At 38.6% G+C, this 17,223-nt stretch overlaps 1 protein-coding gene across 6 annotated transcripts in view; it reads left to right on the top strand.

Moving 5' to 3' along the window:
• LOC133664973 (phospholipid phosphatase-related protein type 4-like) overlaps nt 1–17,223 on the top strand; it is a 79,413-nt gene that overhangs the window by 56,578 nt on the left and 5,612 nt on the right. For 5 of the 6 annotated variants that reach the window (XM_062070076.1, XM_062070080.1, XM_062070078.1 and 2 more), the window contains 3 exons: nt 8,421–8,646; nt 11,189–11,789; nt 17,052–17,208. In XM_062070076.1, the coding sequence (XP_061926060.1) occupies nt 8,421–8,646; nt 11,189–11,789; nt 17,052–17,208 (984 nt within the window). The remainder of the gene's footprint in view (nt 1–8,420; nt 8,647–11,188; nt 11,790–17,051; nt 17,209–17,223) is intronic. The other variant, XM_062070077.1, reaches the window with a different exon arrangement.

The raw sequence follows: 17,223 nt of genomic DNA, 5'->3' as shown, positions 1-17,223 counted from the left end.
ATAACTCCATATTCACCTTTGTCCCACAACTGGTCCATTCAATGGCACAAAAATAGAAGAGAATTGAAAATGAGCAGACATTCTTAATAGACAAGAAATATAGGTCAAAAGGTCAGAAATTCTACGACAGTACATTTAATACTTTTGGCCATTGTAATGTTACACACATTTTGAACAGTAACACTGTGTCTAAATATTTCAGTAAGTGATTCTTTGGCGTACCGCTAGATCAGGGATGTCCAAACTTTTTCCACCAAGGGCCACATACTGAAACGTCCAAAATATGTCAGGCCATTTTAATATTTTTAATTTTGTAAAAAAAAAAATTGCCAAAAACAGATTTAGTATACCTTTTTTTGTGTCAGCTCTCTGTTATAGGTGATCAAATATTTTATTATTAATTATTAGCTGGAATATATCAGCTTATTTGTCATTATATTCAGATTGTTTGCCTTTATAACTGACTTTTCTGAATTTCTGGCTGAAATCCTGCCCAAATATGATCGTGTCCTTATTGTGGGTGATTTTAATATTCACACCTGCTGTCCAGACGAGTCGCTTTCCAGGAGCTTCCTGAATGTAATTGACTCTTTTAACTTCGTACAATCTGTATGTGGTTCCACACATGAACGCGGGCATACACCCGATTTAGTGCTCTCGTATGGTTTGTGTGTTTTTAATTTGGACATTTGCGACGCTGTGTTCTCTGATCATATGCCGATCCTGTTTGATATTCCCACTCAGTGTCCGGTTAAATTGTGCGCTCCGCCTCAACGCTCTCGCATGTTTAATTCTTTGTCTCCTGCTCTGTTCTCCTCAATTTTTTCGACTCTTTGTGAGGATAATTCTGCAGCCTCTGGATGTTTGAATACTGAAGAGTTGGTTTCTGGTTTCAACTCTATTTGTTTACAAACACTGGACACGATCGCTCCTTTCAAGTGCCACCGCTCTAAAGCCACGCCTCAGCCCTGGTTGAATGACGTCACTCGGGCTGCCAGGCACAAGTGTAGGATGGCAGAGAGAAAATGGAAAAAAGACAGGCTGCATGTGTCCTTTGCCATTTTTAAAGAAAGCCTGTTATCCTTTCAGATGACTGTAAAAGCAGAGATGAATATATATCTATCTCAGATTATATCTTCTAACTGTAACAACCCCAGAGTTCTGTTTAAAACTATTAACACTGTCATTGATGCTCCCAAATCTGTTGGTTTTGATGCTTCTTTTGAATTCTGTGAAAATTGTCTCCATTTTTTCACTGACAAAATTGTGTCAACTAGAGCCAGTTTATCTCAGCCTTCATATGACCCTTCTGTTCCTCTGCATTTCTCTTCTGTTTTCCATCAGTTTGAGCCGGTGTCCTTTTCTGTTTTAAATGACACAGTTAGTCATATGAAGCCCTCTGGTTCTCCTGCAGATGCCCTCCCACCTTGCCTGTTTAAGGAGGTACTTGCTACTATTGGATCAAGTGTCCTTAACATTATCAATAGTAGCCTCTCTTCTGGAATAGTTCCAGTAGAGTTTAAACATGCAGTGGTACGACCTCTACTTAAAAAACCAAGCCTCGACCCCTCTCTCCTCTCTAACCTTCGACCTATCTCTAATCTTCCATACATTTCTAAAATATTAGAGAAGGTTGTCTACAGTCAATTGTTGCCCTTCTTAGAGGATAATGGTATCACTGAGTTGTTCCAGTCCGGTTTTAAAGCCCTCCACAGCACAGAGTCAGCGCTTTTAAAAGTTTTTAACGATATCCTCCTGTCAACTGATTCTGGTAAATATGTTGTCCTGGTGCTTTTTGATCTGTCTGCTGCTTTCGACACCGTCGACCACGCCACCTTAATCACTCGTCTTGAGAACTGTGTTGGCATTAAGGGCGCCGCCCTCAACTGGTCCGTTCGTACCTAACCGACAGGAGTTTTTGTGTAAAAATAGACAGTTTTATGTCTTCCACAGCTCCTTTACCACATGGGGTTCCCCAGGGCTCAATCCTTGCCCCAATCTTATTTGCGCTTTACCTTCTCCCCCTTGGTTCTATTTTTAGGAAGTACGATATTGCATTTCATTTTTATGCCGATGATTGCCAGATTTATTTTCCCATGGCACAAAATAACACGGTTCAACGTCTTATTGACTGCCTGCACGACATCAAAGCCTGTCTTTCAGCTAACTTCCTGAGCCTAAATGAAGACAAAACAGAAGTTATGTTGTTCGGTCCAAGTCGCTCCCCCTCCCCCAACGTTGACCTCGGCACTCTGACCCCGTATCTCAGCGACTGTGTCACAAACCTGGGGGTAAAGTTCGACTCAGATTTTAAATTCGAAAAACAAATCAGCAGCGTCGTACAAAAAAGCTTTTATCAATTACGCCAAATAGCGAAAGTGAAACCGCTTCTATCAGGACATGATCTCGAGAAATTAATCCATGCCTTTATCTCGACTCGTTTAGACTACTACAATGCCCTGTGTGTAGGCATTAGCCAGGCCTCCCTCGCCCGCCTGCAGCTCGTGCAGAACTCTGCTGCTCGTCTGCTAACACAGACCCACAGACGTGAGCACATCACCCCTATATTAGCGTCCCTTCACTGGCTCCCTGTGCGTTACAGAATCAATTTTAAACTCCTTTTATTTGTTTTTAAATGTCTAAACAACCTCGCGCCAACATATCTCTCCGACCTCCTTCAGCCTTACTGCCCCACCCGATCCCTAAGATCAGCCGATCAGCTGCTACTGACGGTCCCGGACACAAGGCTGAAGCTTAGAGGTGACAGAGCTTTCGCTGCTGCTGCTCCCAAGCTCTGGAACGACCTACCTCTGAGTGTTAGACAAGCCTCCTCTCTTCCTGTTTTTAAATCTCTCTTAAAAACATACTTTTATTCCATGGCTTTTAACACTGAGTGATATCCATCCTGCAATGGCGCCCCATAATACACCTGCTGTGAACCTGTTTTTATGTTTTTATGTTTTTATATTTTATTTATTTATTTTTTATCGTGTTCTGTTTGTGTTGTGTTGTGTTGTGTTTGCTCGGTTCTCGTATTATCTTTTAACCTGCCCATTGTACAGCACTTTGGCTACCCCTGTGGTAAATTTTAAATGTGCTTTATAAATAAAGTTGATTTGATTTGATTTGATTTTTCTCTCACATTTTTACTGTTTTTGTTTTTTCCTAAATATACTGCGGGCCCCTCCTGTCAAAATATTACAATACTACTAATATTATTAAGATTGTGTGACTGCATAAACTAGTGTGTCCAAAATTCTGCCTGTATGAAAATATTAATGTTCAGTTACACATTTAACAGTGTTTATTATTTTACATTTTCAAATGAATTAATTCACATATATGTTTTTAAGATTAACTAACTAACTAAACTTTGTTTATATTTTTATTCTATTTCCCTTTTAATTTGAGAGCTTCTAATATTTTAGATCAGGGGGTCTAAATTTTTTCCAACAAGGGCCACATAAAGAAAAGTCTGAGTATGCAGGGGCCATTTTGATATTTTAAAAAAAAAGCTAAAAACCGATATTATAAACATTTGAAGACAAAACGTTATGTCAGCTTTGTGTTTTAGGTGACTCAATTTATTAATATTAAGTATTATTTTAAAAATGTGTTAAAAATGCATTTTTGTCTTCAAGTTCTCAATTCAACTTTTACCCCTAAAAATGCTTCAGGTCCGTTTTTGCTCAGCCCTTGGCCATCATTTTGGTTGTGTTACTGATGTTTTTTCCTAAGAGTTTTTTTAAATTTTTATGTTTGATTTAAAACATTTTATTTCAATTATTTTAGATATCAATGATACATTGAGGAAATCATTTACGCCCAGTTAAGTAACACTGGGACAAAAAAGGTCTCAGGGAGTTAAGCATGGATAGAAATGTTTAGATTCATTTATTTATTTTTTTGCTCAAAACTCCTAATCAACTTCAGTCCTGAATAAAAAACAGCAAACATGTTTTGTTTAAACAAATATTTTTAGATATTTTTTAACTCGGGGCTGTGAATCTTTGGACACCACACGATTCAGTTCTTAGGGGTAATGATTCGATTCGATTCAGAATCGATTCTCGATTCAAAATCAATAATTTTTTTAATAACATTTTGTGCCAGTTCTATGATTAACTACATTCCTCCATAAAATAAATGATAGCTCTGATAAATTCCTATATTACTTTTGTTGAATAAAATGATACCCAAACATTAAATAAAGTCAAATATGGCAAACAGGAGAAGTATACGACACTTAAAGTAAATCTGTACAGCAGATATAGATCACCTACATCAACAATATAATTGTCAACAGTGTTTGGACAAGTCAGGTAAAAAAAAAAAAAAGTTACAATATATTTAAAATCGATTTATTTTTTATGTTTATTTAAATAAGAATCGTTACAGGTAAGAATCGCGATTCATTCGAAAATCTTTTTTTTTTTAAACCCTTACCTAATCATGTCAGCTTTTTTATTTTGAAAAAAATGCATACAATGACCGTAACAGCAAATGTTAAAGTGCCAGGGTACCAATAAATACATAAGATTAGGGGTGGGTACTATATTTGGTACTTTTATTGGCACCGACCAAATTCCCTTGGTACTACTTAGTATTGATTCACGTAAAATCAAACGGTGCAATATTTCGATACCTTTGTTGCACTAAACACCATAACTCACTTGAACAATCAGCCGAGCAGCACTCAGCCAAACACTAACAAAGCAAATATGCTTGGTAGAAAACACTCCGACGTAAAGTAAGGCTCCACTCTTCCAAAATGCGCTAGTTTGATGCTAATTTACATTGGATTTGCCATAGACAGGCTACTAAGCAATTTTACATGGCCATTTCAACACCTCCAAATGTGGTAATGACAACTACAACTAGGATGAATTTTAGAATCAAACAGCTGGTGTGTAATAAGCCCAACATTTACAGTATTAAACCTTTGTAGGGCGCAACAAAACACATGTGTGTGACAATCATTGGTACTTTAACTTAAGTCTTCTGGAAAAAGCTACTTCCTAGTTAGCCAACATACCATAGTTAGTAGGGCTGCGAATCTTTGGGTGTCCCACGATTCGATTCAATATCGATTCTTGGGGTCACGATTCGATTATAAATCGATTTTTTCGATTCAACGCGATTCTCGATTCAAAACAATTCTCTATTCATTCAATACATAAGATTTCAGCAGGATCTACCCCAGTCTGCTGACATGCAAGCAGAGTAGTAGATTTTTGTAAAAAGCTTTTATAATTGTAAAGGACAATGTTTTATCAACTGATTGCAATAATGTAAATTTGTTTTAACTATTAAATGAACCAAAAATATGACTTATTTTATCTTTGTGTAAAATATTGGACACAGTGTGTTGTCAAGTTTATGAGATGCGATGCAGGTGTAAGCCACTGTCACACTATTGTTCTTTTTTTTTTTTAATAGATGTCTAATGATAATGTCAATGAGGGATTTTTAATCACTGCTATGTTGAAATTGTTATAATATTGATACTGTTGTTGATAATATTCATTTTTGTTTCACTACTTTTGGATTGTTCTGTGTCATGTTTGTGTGTCCTCTAGAGATGCGCGGTTTGCGGGCACAACCGCGGAGTCCGCGGATAAACCGCGGGTCGGGCGGGTGACATGACGAAAAAAATAGATTTTAAATAGATTCGGGGGGGTGGCGGTTGAACCAATTCGGAAATATATATCCATCCATCCATCCATTTTCTACCGCTTATTCCCTTTGGGGTCGCGGGGGGCGCTGGAGCCTATCTCAGCTACAATCGGGCGGAAGGCAGGGTACACCCTGGACAAGTCGCCACCTCATACATAGTTAAATGTTGTTACCCTCATACGAAAAACGAGCAGCACTCTTTGAAACTGTCAATTATTTTGGGGGAAACAAGGACAATCATTCCCACGACTACAACACCTTGCCAAGAGAATCCTATGCGTCCCAGCAACAAGTGCCGCAAGTGAGCGCTCCTTCAGCGCAGCAGGGCGCATTTTAAAGGCCAGGCGCTCTCGCCTGAATCCTGGCACTGTAGATGCCATTTTATTCCTGCATAGTGCTAACAAAAAAAAAAAAGTAAGTAGACGTACGGTTGGATATGTTAAACGAATTAGTCTACGTATAGGCTATACCAAATAAGCCCATGTCTAACCTATATTGAGTTCGGTCAGCTGAATAATTTTGATGGTTACGTGTTGTTTGGGCGCACTACAATGCAAAGGAATTAAGGCCATTGCGTTGTTTATTGTGTTTTTTTTCTATTCGAGATATACTACTGTGTGTTAATTATTTGGCCTCGCTTTCAAGTGAAGAGCTTCTCCGATTGGCTACACTGTAAGGCTATTTAGCCTGCTTTGTTTGTCGCGACCGTCTATTTTCATTATAATTCAAGTTTGATGATAAAGTGCAGTCTGATGGGTTTGATTTCCCCCCTTCAGCTATTTGCCTTGGCCAATAAGTTGCAGGTAATTTATTATTATTATTTATTTAATTTATTTGTGTTTAAATAGGGATGACATACATATGTTATTGTATAATTTAAGTTTGTGCGTGTGATTGACAGCCTAAGGCTTATGAGGCACATTTTTTTTTTTTTTTTTTTTTCAACTTAAAAACGTTTGAGCCTATGCTTATGCCTACAACATAGGCTATGTGTTTATCTTTATTTTCCTGCCTGTCGTTGACAATGGAAATTGTCTGATATTTTGTCATGGCTGCAGATCAATCAATAAAGGTTAATTTTTGTCGCGAAATTGTTCACTGTTTCACTGTGCACCCCGGCCTCGTCCCTATTTGAGCATTATAACGTTAACAAGTTAATATTCATTGAAATAAATTCAGAACATTTTTTTTACCTAACGAAAATATAGGCCTAGTCTTTCTAAAACATTTTTTTAACTTCTTAAAAGCATCGTTCTGCTTGCTGCAACTGTGCACACAAAGTGTGAGGAACGCACTCCTGATCTGAGGGCATGGGCAACAATAGTCAACACTTTCTTAATGGAAATGACAATAATTTTATAATAATGATAAATAATATTATCACGCATTAATATCTCTTAGCCACTAATGCGTGGCCAAGAGATATTAATGCGTGGCACACATTGAATGTCTCTGCTGCATTGGATCAGTCTCCTTTCTTTAACAGGCAAAATATTTATGTCGTTTATATTAGATATATAACAACGGGCGGGTGGCGGGCGGGTGTGGTTTTGATAAAATGTTGGTTCGGGTGATGGCGGGTGGATGACGACTTTTGTGATGTGGTTGCGGATGAAATAATTGCCTATCCGCGCATCTCTAGTGTCCTCTCAATTGCTCTGTTTATTGCAGTTCTGAGTGTTGCTGGGTCGGGTTTGGTTTTGGAACTGGATTGCATTGTTATGGTATTGCTGTGTATTGTTTTGTTGGATTGATTAATTAAATTGTTATTTTTAAAAAATAAAAATCGATTTTTAAAAAATGAGAATCGATACTGAATCGTACAACGTGAGAATGGCGATTTGAATTCGAATTGATTTTTTCCCACACCCCTAATAGTTAGCCTATACAGTACTGCCATCTAATGTCCTGGAAGTGTAACTACATGGCAAAAAAATAGCTGAATTATAAATGTGACATTAAAAAAACAAAATTTTATTATCAAACTATTAACATTTATTAGCACACACAAAAATACCAAAAATTGGTACCGTTGAGTACCAGAAACAATTCCCAGATACTGGGAATAGGTATCGTATTGTTCAAATGTGAACAGTACCCATCCCTACATAGAATTAGCAATAAAATACATTTTGGTGCATTGTTTTATTTTTTTGGGTCTGGGTAACTCATTTTATGTAACATTTTCAAAATAAAAAAGTTAAATTAAGATAAAGTACCAATGGTTCTCACACACACACTAGGTGTGGTGAAATTTGTCCTCTGCATTTGACTTGTTCACCCCCTGGTTGGTGAGGGGAGTAGTGGGCAGCAGCGGTGGCCACGCCAGGGAATCATTTTTGGTGATTTAACCCCCAATTCCAACCCTTGATGCTGAGTGCCAAGCAGGGAGGTAATGGGTCTCATTTTTATAGTCTTTGGTTTGAACTCCCAACCTACCGATCACAGGGCAGGCACTCTAACCACAAGGCCACTGAGTAGGTGGCCTTGTGGTTAAAAACCTGCCATAATTAGAGCAAATGGGCATATAAAATGTTAAACATGACATGGTAGCTATTTCCATACAGGACTGAAATTAATTGAGAGATTTGAGCAAAAAAAAGTAGACAAAACTATGAATCAAAATCATTTTTATAAATGGTTCTTAAATCCCTGAGGACCTTTTTGGTCCTGATGCGACTTAACTGCCATTGTCATCCTTATTTTTATCCATTTTGAATTTGGATCTTTGCTCTGTGATCCAGTGGGCCACCACATGTTGACACCCAGTCAACCGGAACCAATCAACACCAGGTCCACCACCCACACCTTCTCCCCCAATCAGGCAGAGCGGATCCTCACACGAAGCTCCTCCTACCGGGAGCCATCCAGGTCCAGTCTGAAGGTCGCCAATGCTGAAGTGAAGGTCATCGTTCCGCCAAGTCCTTTGGAGAGTTCTGACAAGTCCTTCAGCAGTAGCACACTGCCAAGGTAACACATTGTTAGTCCCGTTTCGCCAATAATATCCTGATATTTCACATTTTCTAAAGATTAAACAACTGTCAGGTTGAGTTTGGTTCAAAACAGGAATACCATTAAAACATAGAGTGGTATCTGTGTCTAGCTTACGGGTTTTCGGGACATGAGCTGTCTCTTGGCTAATTGTTATGTTTTTACGTTACCCGCCTCCACACCGTTTTATCCAACCAAAACACCCGGTCTTTATATATTAAAATATAATTTGAAATGTTTTTTTTCTGCACCATGACTAGGGAAGGTTGTTTGGATTGGGTCAAAGAAGTCAATGCTTTGAACGCATTTCCTGGAAAGTACACTCCAAATGACGACAAATAAGCATCTATCAAACAATTTAATATGACATTTAATATATAAATGCCCGTCCAGATTGCTTGACGAACTTGTGCCGTCCTGCGGGACAAATTTAAGACAAAGGCGGGCCGCCGTTTGGACAGCCCTGCCAGAAATGTTTCTGTAAAAAACTGTCAGCTCAGTCGACAACATTTTACCGTAAAAATAGAGTGGTACCGTTTTTCAATTTACAGTAATGCACTGTAAAAAAAAAAAAATAGTAACACAATCACCATACATTTTACGGTAAGATTTTGGTGACTGTATATATCTACGTATATGTATGTGTATACAGTCGTGGTCAAACACTTGTAAAGAACATATTGTCATGGCTGTCTTGAGTTTCCAATATCTTCTACAACTCTTACTTTTTTGTAATAGAGTGATTGGAGCGCATACTTGTTGGTCACAAAAAACATTCATGAAGTTTGGTTCTTTTATGAATTTATTATGGGTCTACTGAAAATGTGATCTGCTGGGTCAAAAGTATACAAACAGCAATGTTAATATTTGGTTACATGTCCCTTGGCAAGTTTCACTGCGATATATATATGTATATATATATATATATATATATATATATATATATATATATATATATATATATATATATATATATATATATATATATATATATATATATATACATACATATGTATATATTATATATGTATAGTGTGAATGTGAGTGTGAATGTTGTCTGTCTATCTGTGTTGGCCCTGCGATGAGGTGGCGACTTGTCCAGGGTGTACCCCGCCTTCCGCCTGAATGCAGCTGAGATAGGCTCCAGCACCCCCCGCGACCCCAAAAGGGACAAGCGGTAGAAAATGAATGGATGGATATATATATATATATATATATATATATATATATATATATATATATATATATATATATATATATATATATATATATATATATATATATATATATATATATATATACACACATATATACATACATGAATATATATATACACAGTATATATATATATATATATATATATATATATATATATATATATATATATATGCTGTATATATGTATGTATATATATGTATATATATGTATACATATATGTATATATAAATAAATAAATATATATATATATATGTGTATACATATGTATATGTATATATGTATATACATATGTATATATATATATGTATATACATATGTATATACATATGTATATATATATATGTATATACATATGTATATATATATGTATATATATATATATATATATATATACAATATATATATATACACTACCGTTCAAAAGTTTGGGGTCACATTGAAATGTCCTTATTTTTTAAGGAAAAGCACTGTACTTTTCAATGAAGATAACTTTAAACTAGTCTTAACTTTAAAGAAATACACTCTATACATTGCTAACGTGGTAAATGACTATTCTAGCTGCAAATGTCTGGTTTTTGGTGCAATATCTACATAGGTGTATAGAGGCCCATTTCCAGCAACTATCACTCCAGTGTTCTAATGGTACAATGTGTTTGCTCATTAGCTCAGAAGGCTAATTGATGATTAGAAAACCCTTGTGCAATCATGTTCACACATCTGAAAACAGTTTAGCTCGTTACAGAAGCTACAAAACTGACCTTTCTTTGAGCAGATTGAGTTTCTGGAGCATCACATTTGTGGGGTCAATTAAACGCTCAAAATGGCCAGAAAAAGAGAACTTTCATCTGAAACTCGACAGTCTATTCTTGTTCTTAGAAATGAAGGCTATTCCACAAAATTGTTTGGGTGACCCCAAACTTTTGAACGGTAGTGTGTGTGTATATATATATATATATATATATATATATATATATATATAATATATATATATATATATATATATATATATATATATATATATATATATATATATATATATATATATATATGTATATATGTATATATATATGTATATATGTATATATGTATATATGTATATATATATATATATATATATATATATATATATATATATATATATATATGTATATATGTATATATGTATATATATATATATATATATATATATATATATATATATATATATATATATATATATATATATATATATATATATATATATACAGTGTACTTAATCACAGTTTATCTTGACTTCAGTTAGTTGTTTTGCGTCTTCCTTTAGGTCGCATGGTGGCTCCTCATCAGAGGGTTGTCGTATTCCTCGGCGTCATGCCTCGATCCACACTTCAATGGATTCAGTGCGATCCAAACAACTCCTCAACCAGTGGAAGAATAAGAATGACAACAGGAAGCTGTCTCTGCAGGTGATGGATGGAATAAGAGCAGTGTCTTTATCTCCTCAAAGAAATGTGCAGTTGCATTATCCCTCTGAACCATCGGCCATGGTTTTGGCTCCAGAGCCCTATAGTGGAAATTACATGCCTTTGGTCCCTGGCCAGGAAGCTGGGGCCCACATCCCTGCTCAGTACAACAAAATACCTGCTGGCTGCGTTCCAATAGCCAATAATAATCCCCTCAACCAGAACGGAGGTGTTGGTTTGCCCGGTGGATCCAGAATGACTATTCAGTCTCGTCCCGGATCGTCTCAGCTAGTTCATATTCCTGAGGAGGAGAATTCTACGATCAAGGATCAGGAGAGTGAATCAGAAGACAGCACGGTTGATGTGTTTGGATCAGCAAAACAAAACTGGATGAGAGTAACAGAGAAGACAACTCTTCCATGTAGACCACTCAGTGCAGGCGGTCAACCCAGACTCATGCAGGTAAGGGATTCCTTCCTAGGTTTAATCCCTAAAGGGAAATTAACTGTAAAATCATCTGTATATGTTGTATTGCATGCACAAGACCATGCATAGTGTAGATCCAGACCACATAAATGCAGGCAAAGAGAGACATCCGCAATAAAGATGTCAGGCTGAGGTGAGAGGCGAGGTCAGGACTGGAGTATGAATTATAATTGACATGTCTTAATTTGCTTATGCTGATGTGCTACACATGAAAGTGGAATATTTAGCATCAGGGGGTGGGTTTCTGGGGAAAGTAGAACAGGTCAGGTGCAGGGAAGACCCCAAAATGCAGAGAACAGCAGGCGGTATGCAGCTCAAAGTATATTTAATAATGTGTTTAGAGCAGAGGCGCAAACAAAACAAAAGCACCGTCACTGAAATAGGCAGAGAACACAGAACAAAACCAAAGTAGTCATGAAGAATAATGACTGAGAGAGCAATACTTGATGGCACACTTGCATGAATAACCTACTCAAATTTTGCCCATCCATCCATCCATCCATTGACTACCGCTCATCCCTAAATCGCTTTTACGTAGGATTTGGTTTTTGACTAAATATTCGCCAAAAGTCGAGTCAGGTTTTTGGATACTGTCTCGGTTGTCGTGCAGCCAAACATGACCAAAAACAAATGAATGAGTTTGCCTGCGTATCATGCTGCAGACCAAACAAAGAATCCCCTGTGTCAGTGGCTTAGTTGTGTTATCAAGACGGTGAGACTTGGAGTGGTGTTATTGGGAGGAACGGTCACCCGAGTGGTGGTGTTTTGTTTCTGGAATTTTTTGCTCGTCACAGATTACCCATAACAAAACACAATGTTCAAGCATATGTGTGTCCCGGGCCGTAGTTCGATGATCGGCTTTGTGGTTTGGTCATCAGACTTGTGGTCCCGTGTTCAGGAGTTTTAGCGCCAATGGAGGGGGAGGATGCCACTCAGACTTGCCAGGCCCAAAAGCACTGCGAGTGTCTGCTGGGAACATCTTGCAGAGTCTGCCGTCAGAAAGAGTTTCAATTCCTACCTCCGGAAGAGCTACGAACATGTTCCGAGGGAGGCAGCGGACATTGAGTCAGAGTGGGCCTTGTTCCGTGCCTCTATAGTTGAGGCGGCTAACCACCAATCAAGGTGGTCTGTGCCTGCCGTAGCAGTAATCCCAGAACTCGCTGGTGGACACCACCAGTAAGGAATGCCGTCAAGCTGAAGAAGTAGTCCTATCGGGTCTTTTTGACTCATTGGACCCGGTGGGCAGCTGACTGGTACGGACAGGCCAAGGTGCTGTTTTGGCAGTTGCCGAGGAAAAAGTTTGGGAAAGCCATGGACAATCATGGACCATTAGCTGCTTTCTCAGGAAGGGGACGCAGTACACTGTCAACACCATGAATGGTAGGGACAGTGTGTTGCTCACCTCGACTTGGGATGATGTACTGTATATTGGTAGATGAAATACTTGAAAGACCTCGTCAATAACAGCATTGTGTTGACATTGGAGACGGTTCCTCTGGATTGGCAGACCGGGGTGGCAGTTCCTCTCTTTAAGGAGGGCGACCAAATTGTGTCTTCCGACTATCGTGGGATCACACTCCTCAGCCTCCCTGGTAAGGTCTAATCAGGTGTACTGGAGAGGGCAGTTTGGAGAGCCACTAGTTAGATTGACAAATGACAAATCAGGATTTTGCCCCGATGCTCCGTCTATATAAAAGTAAAGTTTTGATTCGTGAGTTGACATATCAAGATATCACCTATGGCGACGAAGATAAAAGACTAAGATAGTGCTGGTAAAATGGTCCACATGTTAGGGCTACAGTGTGTCCTTACCATGGGTACTGGCAATCAGTTGAACAAACTGGCCGCATACTATTTTCCATCCTATTCATCAAACATTTGTACTTTAGTAAATAATACACAGTGGGGGATCGACTTTAAGAGTATCAGTATTTGTGAGGCAGCTGGACTCAATGATATCGCACCCAAATTATACACATAAATATTAGAATAAAATCTACTAGAAAATTCCCGCGGAAAATTTATTGGGACTGCTATCTGTGCCCTGGACCTCTGCCCGGGGGACGCTGGAAGCCGCCGTATGTTTAAGATGGTGTCGAGTGTCAGAATCTGTGAGTTTTAGATGTAACAGTACGAAATGAGCTACAGAGCTAACTTAAAACATTAGCATGCTAACAATAAAATGCTAACACTTAGCATGTGCGCTAACGTTAGCATGCTAACAGTCAGCATGTTTCACATCCCAAGTTATATGACTCTAAGGTGTATATAGCTGCGGAAGTAGAGAAAAAAAGTGTAAAATTAGCTGAAAAAGTTAGCTTGCTATTTTTAGCTTGCCAACAATTGCATTTTAACAGTTAACAAGTGTCACATACCAAGTTATATGACTCTGGGGTAAATAGTTGCACAACTAGCTCAATAGGTTAGCATGCTAACACTTAGCATGAGTCACATATCAGGTTATATGACTCTAAGGTGTATGGCTGTGTAATTAGAAAAAAAAGTGTAAAATTCGCTGAAAAAGTTACCATGTTAATGTAAGCATGCTAGCATGCTATCTTTAGCATTCTAATAGTAACAAAGTGTCACATACCAAGTTATATAACTGAGCTAATTGAGCTAATTTTACTACCGTTTACCCCAGAGTCATTTGACTCTGGGGTAAACGGTAGTAAAATTAGCTCAAAAAGTTAGTTAGCATGTTAATGTTTGCATGCAAGCATGTTAACAGTTAGCATGTTTCACATACCAAGTGATATGACTCTGGGGTAAACGGTTGTAAAATTAGCTCAAAAGGTTAGCATGCTAAGGTTAACATGCTAACAATTAGCATGTTTCACATACCAAGTTATATGACTCTAAGGTGTATGGCTGCATAATTAGAGAAAAAAGTGTAAAATTAGCTGAAAAAGTTAGCATGTCCATGCTAACATTAGCATTCTAACAAAAGTGTCACATACCAAGTTATGTGAGTCTGGGGTAAACGGTTGTAAAATTTGCTCAAAAAGTTAGCATGTTAATGTTAGCATGCAAGCACGCTAAGGTTATAATGCTAAAGTGCTCAGCGGCCTTGTGGTTAGAGTGTCCGCCCTGAGCCTGGAAGTCGTGAGTTCAAACCCCGGCCGAGTCACACCAATGACTATAAAAATGGGACCCATTGCCTCCTTGCTTGGCACTCAGCATCAAGGGTTGGAATTGGGGGTTAAATCACCAAAATGATTCCCAAGCGCAGCCATCGCTGCTGCTCACTGCTCCCCTCACCTCCCAGGGGGTGAACATGGGGATGGGTCAAATGCAGAGGATAATTTCACCACACCTAGTGTGTGTGTAACTATCGTTGGGACTTTAACTTTTAACAGTTAGCATGCAGCTGAGATAGGCTCCATCACCCCCCGCGACACCGAAAGGGATAAGCGGTAGAAAATGGATGGATGGACGTTTCACATACCAAGTGATATGACTCGAAACTGTAGGGCTGCGGATTTAGAGAAAAAGCTTCAAACAGTATCGCACACTATCTAACACAATCGACCATCTCCTGTTATTACCTTACCAAAGCATTGTTCAACCCATTCTTATGTACTGTTCCACATGTTTTTTCACCATGCTTTCTGTAACCAACCGGACCAAACTCACACGCATTACAAACATAGCAGCTAAAATCATCGGCCTACCCACACCCAACATTTCAGGTTTAAACCACAGGTCCATCACGCGACTGGCAAACACAATAGTCCAGGATATCACTCACCCACTACACCAGGGGTGTCAAACTCAAATACAGAGTGGGCCAAAATTTAAAACTGAACAAAGCCGCGGGCCAAGGTTGAACAAATTAACCTTTTAATAGGGACCCAAACAAGTTTTACATTGAATATTGAACAAGCAAGGCTTATATAACTTTATAGTGACATGCAAAATCCAGTTTCAAATGATAATAATAATAATTAAAAAATAATTAAAATAAAGTATTTTTTTATTTTAATGTTATTGTTTTTCATAAAGAAATACAATCATGTGTGCTTACGGACTGTATCCCTGCAGACTGTATTGATCTATATCATACATATATATATGTATATATTGTGTTTTTTATGTTGATTTAATTTAAAAAAAAAAAAAAAAAAATCATTTTATTTTTTTATTGTTCGGCCAGGTACCAAGCGGTCTGGTTGTTGGGGACCACTGTCGTGCCCACAGTCTTGGGGGCGTGCCTTAAAGGCACTGCCATAATTTAACGTCCTCTACGAGCTGTCGTCACGTCCGCTTTTCATCCATTCTAACAACGTGCCGGCCCAGTCACAAGATATGTGCGGCTTCTGTACGCGCGCGCGCACGTGAATGCAACGCATACTTTATCAACAGCGATACAGGTCACACTGAGGGTGCCCGTAAAAAACAACTTTAACACTCTTAGAAATATACGCCACACTGAACCCATACTGAACAAGAATGTAAACACATTTCGGGTGAACATCCGCACCGTAACACAACATAAACACAACAGAACGGGATGGCGTGGCGCAGTTGGGAGAGTGGCCGTGCCAGCAACCTGAGGGTTCCTGGTTCAATCCCCACCTTCTACCAACCTCGTCACGTCCGTTGTGTCCTTGAGCAAGACACTTCACCCTTGCTCCTGATGGGTCGTGGTTAGGGCCTTGCATGGCAGCTCCCGCCATCAGTGTGTGAATGTGTGTGTGAATGGGTGAATGTGGAAATACTGTCAAAGCGCTTTGAGTACCTTGAAGGTAGAAAAGCGCTATATAAGTATAACCCATTTACCATTTAGAACAAATACCCAGAACCCTTTGCAGCACTAACTCTTCCGCGCCCCCCTCCTGTTTATGTTGTGTTACGGTGCGGATGTTCTCCCGAAATGTGTTTGTCATTCTTGTTTAGTGTGGGTTCACAGTGTGGTGTATATTTCTAAAAGTGTTAAAGTTGGTTTTTACGGGCACCCTCAGTGTAGCCTGTATCGCTGTTGATAAAGTATGCAAATTCCGGAGGACCCGCCTCAGGAAAAGCCTGATCCCTGCAGCTATAGCCGCCCATAACAGCAGGCCCGGCCGACCTGTCTGACAAGCTCATAAATGTGTTTGTCATGTACAGTATGATGTATTTTTGTTATTTTTGTTTTGTGATGTGTAATGTCTATTGTTTTATGTACGGCAGTGAAAATAAATTTCCCCCACGGGGACCAATAAATCTATCTATCTAATCATTTCTCTCTCTTCTTAGGTAATGTCTTTCTCAAAACACCACGGCTTGCTCAACTCTACTCGATCGGAGGACAGCGGCAGCGTTGTCAGTTGCACGGGATCCATTCGCTACAGAGCTCTTACGGATCACGACCCGTCACCACCAGCGTCCACCACTGGCGCAGCGGAAATAGAAGGTATGGTGCTATATT

This window comes from Entelurus aequoreus, linkage group LG14 (assembly GCF_033978785.1).
Source record: "Entelurus aequoreus isolate RoL-2023_Sb linkage group LG14, RoL_Eaeq_v1.1, whole genome shotgun sequence".
NCBI lineage: Eukaryota > Metazoa > Chordata > Actinopteri > Syngnathiformes > Syngnathidae > Entelurus > Entelurus aequoreus.
This window is presented reverse-complemented; position numbering and strand designations above follow the sequence as displayed.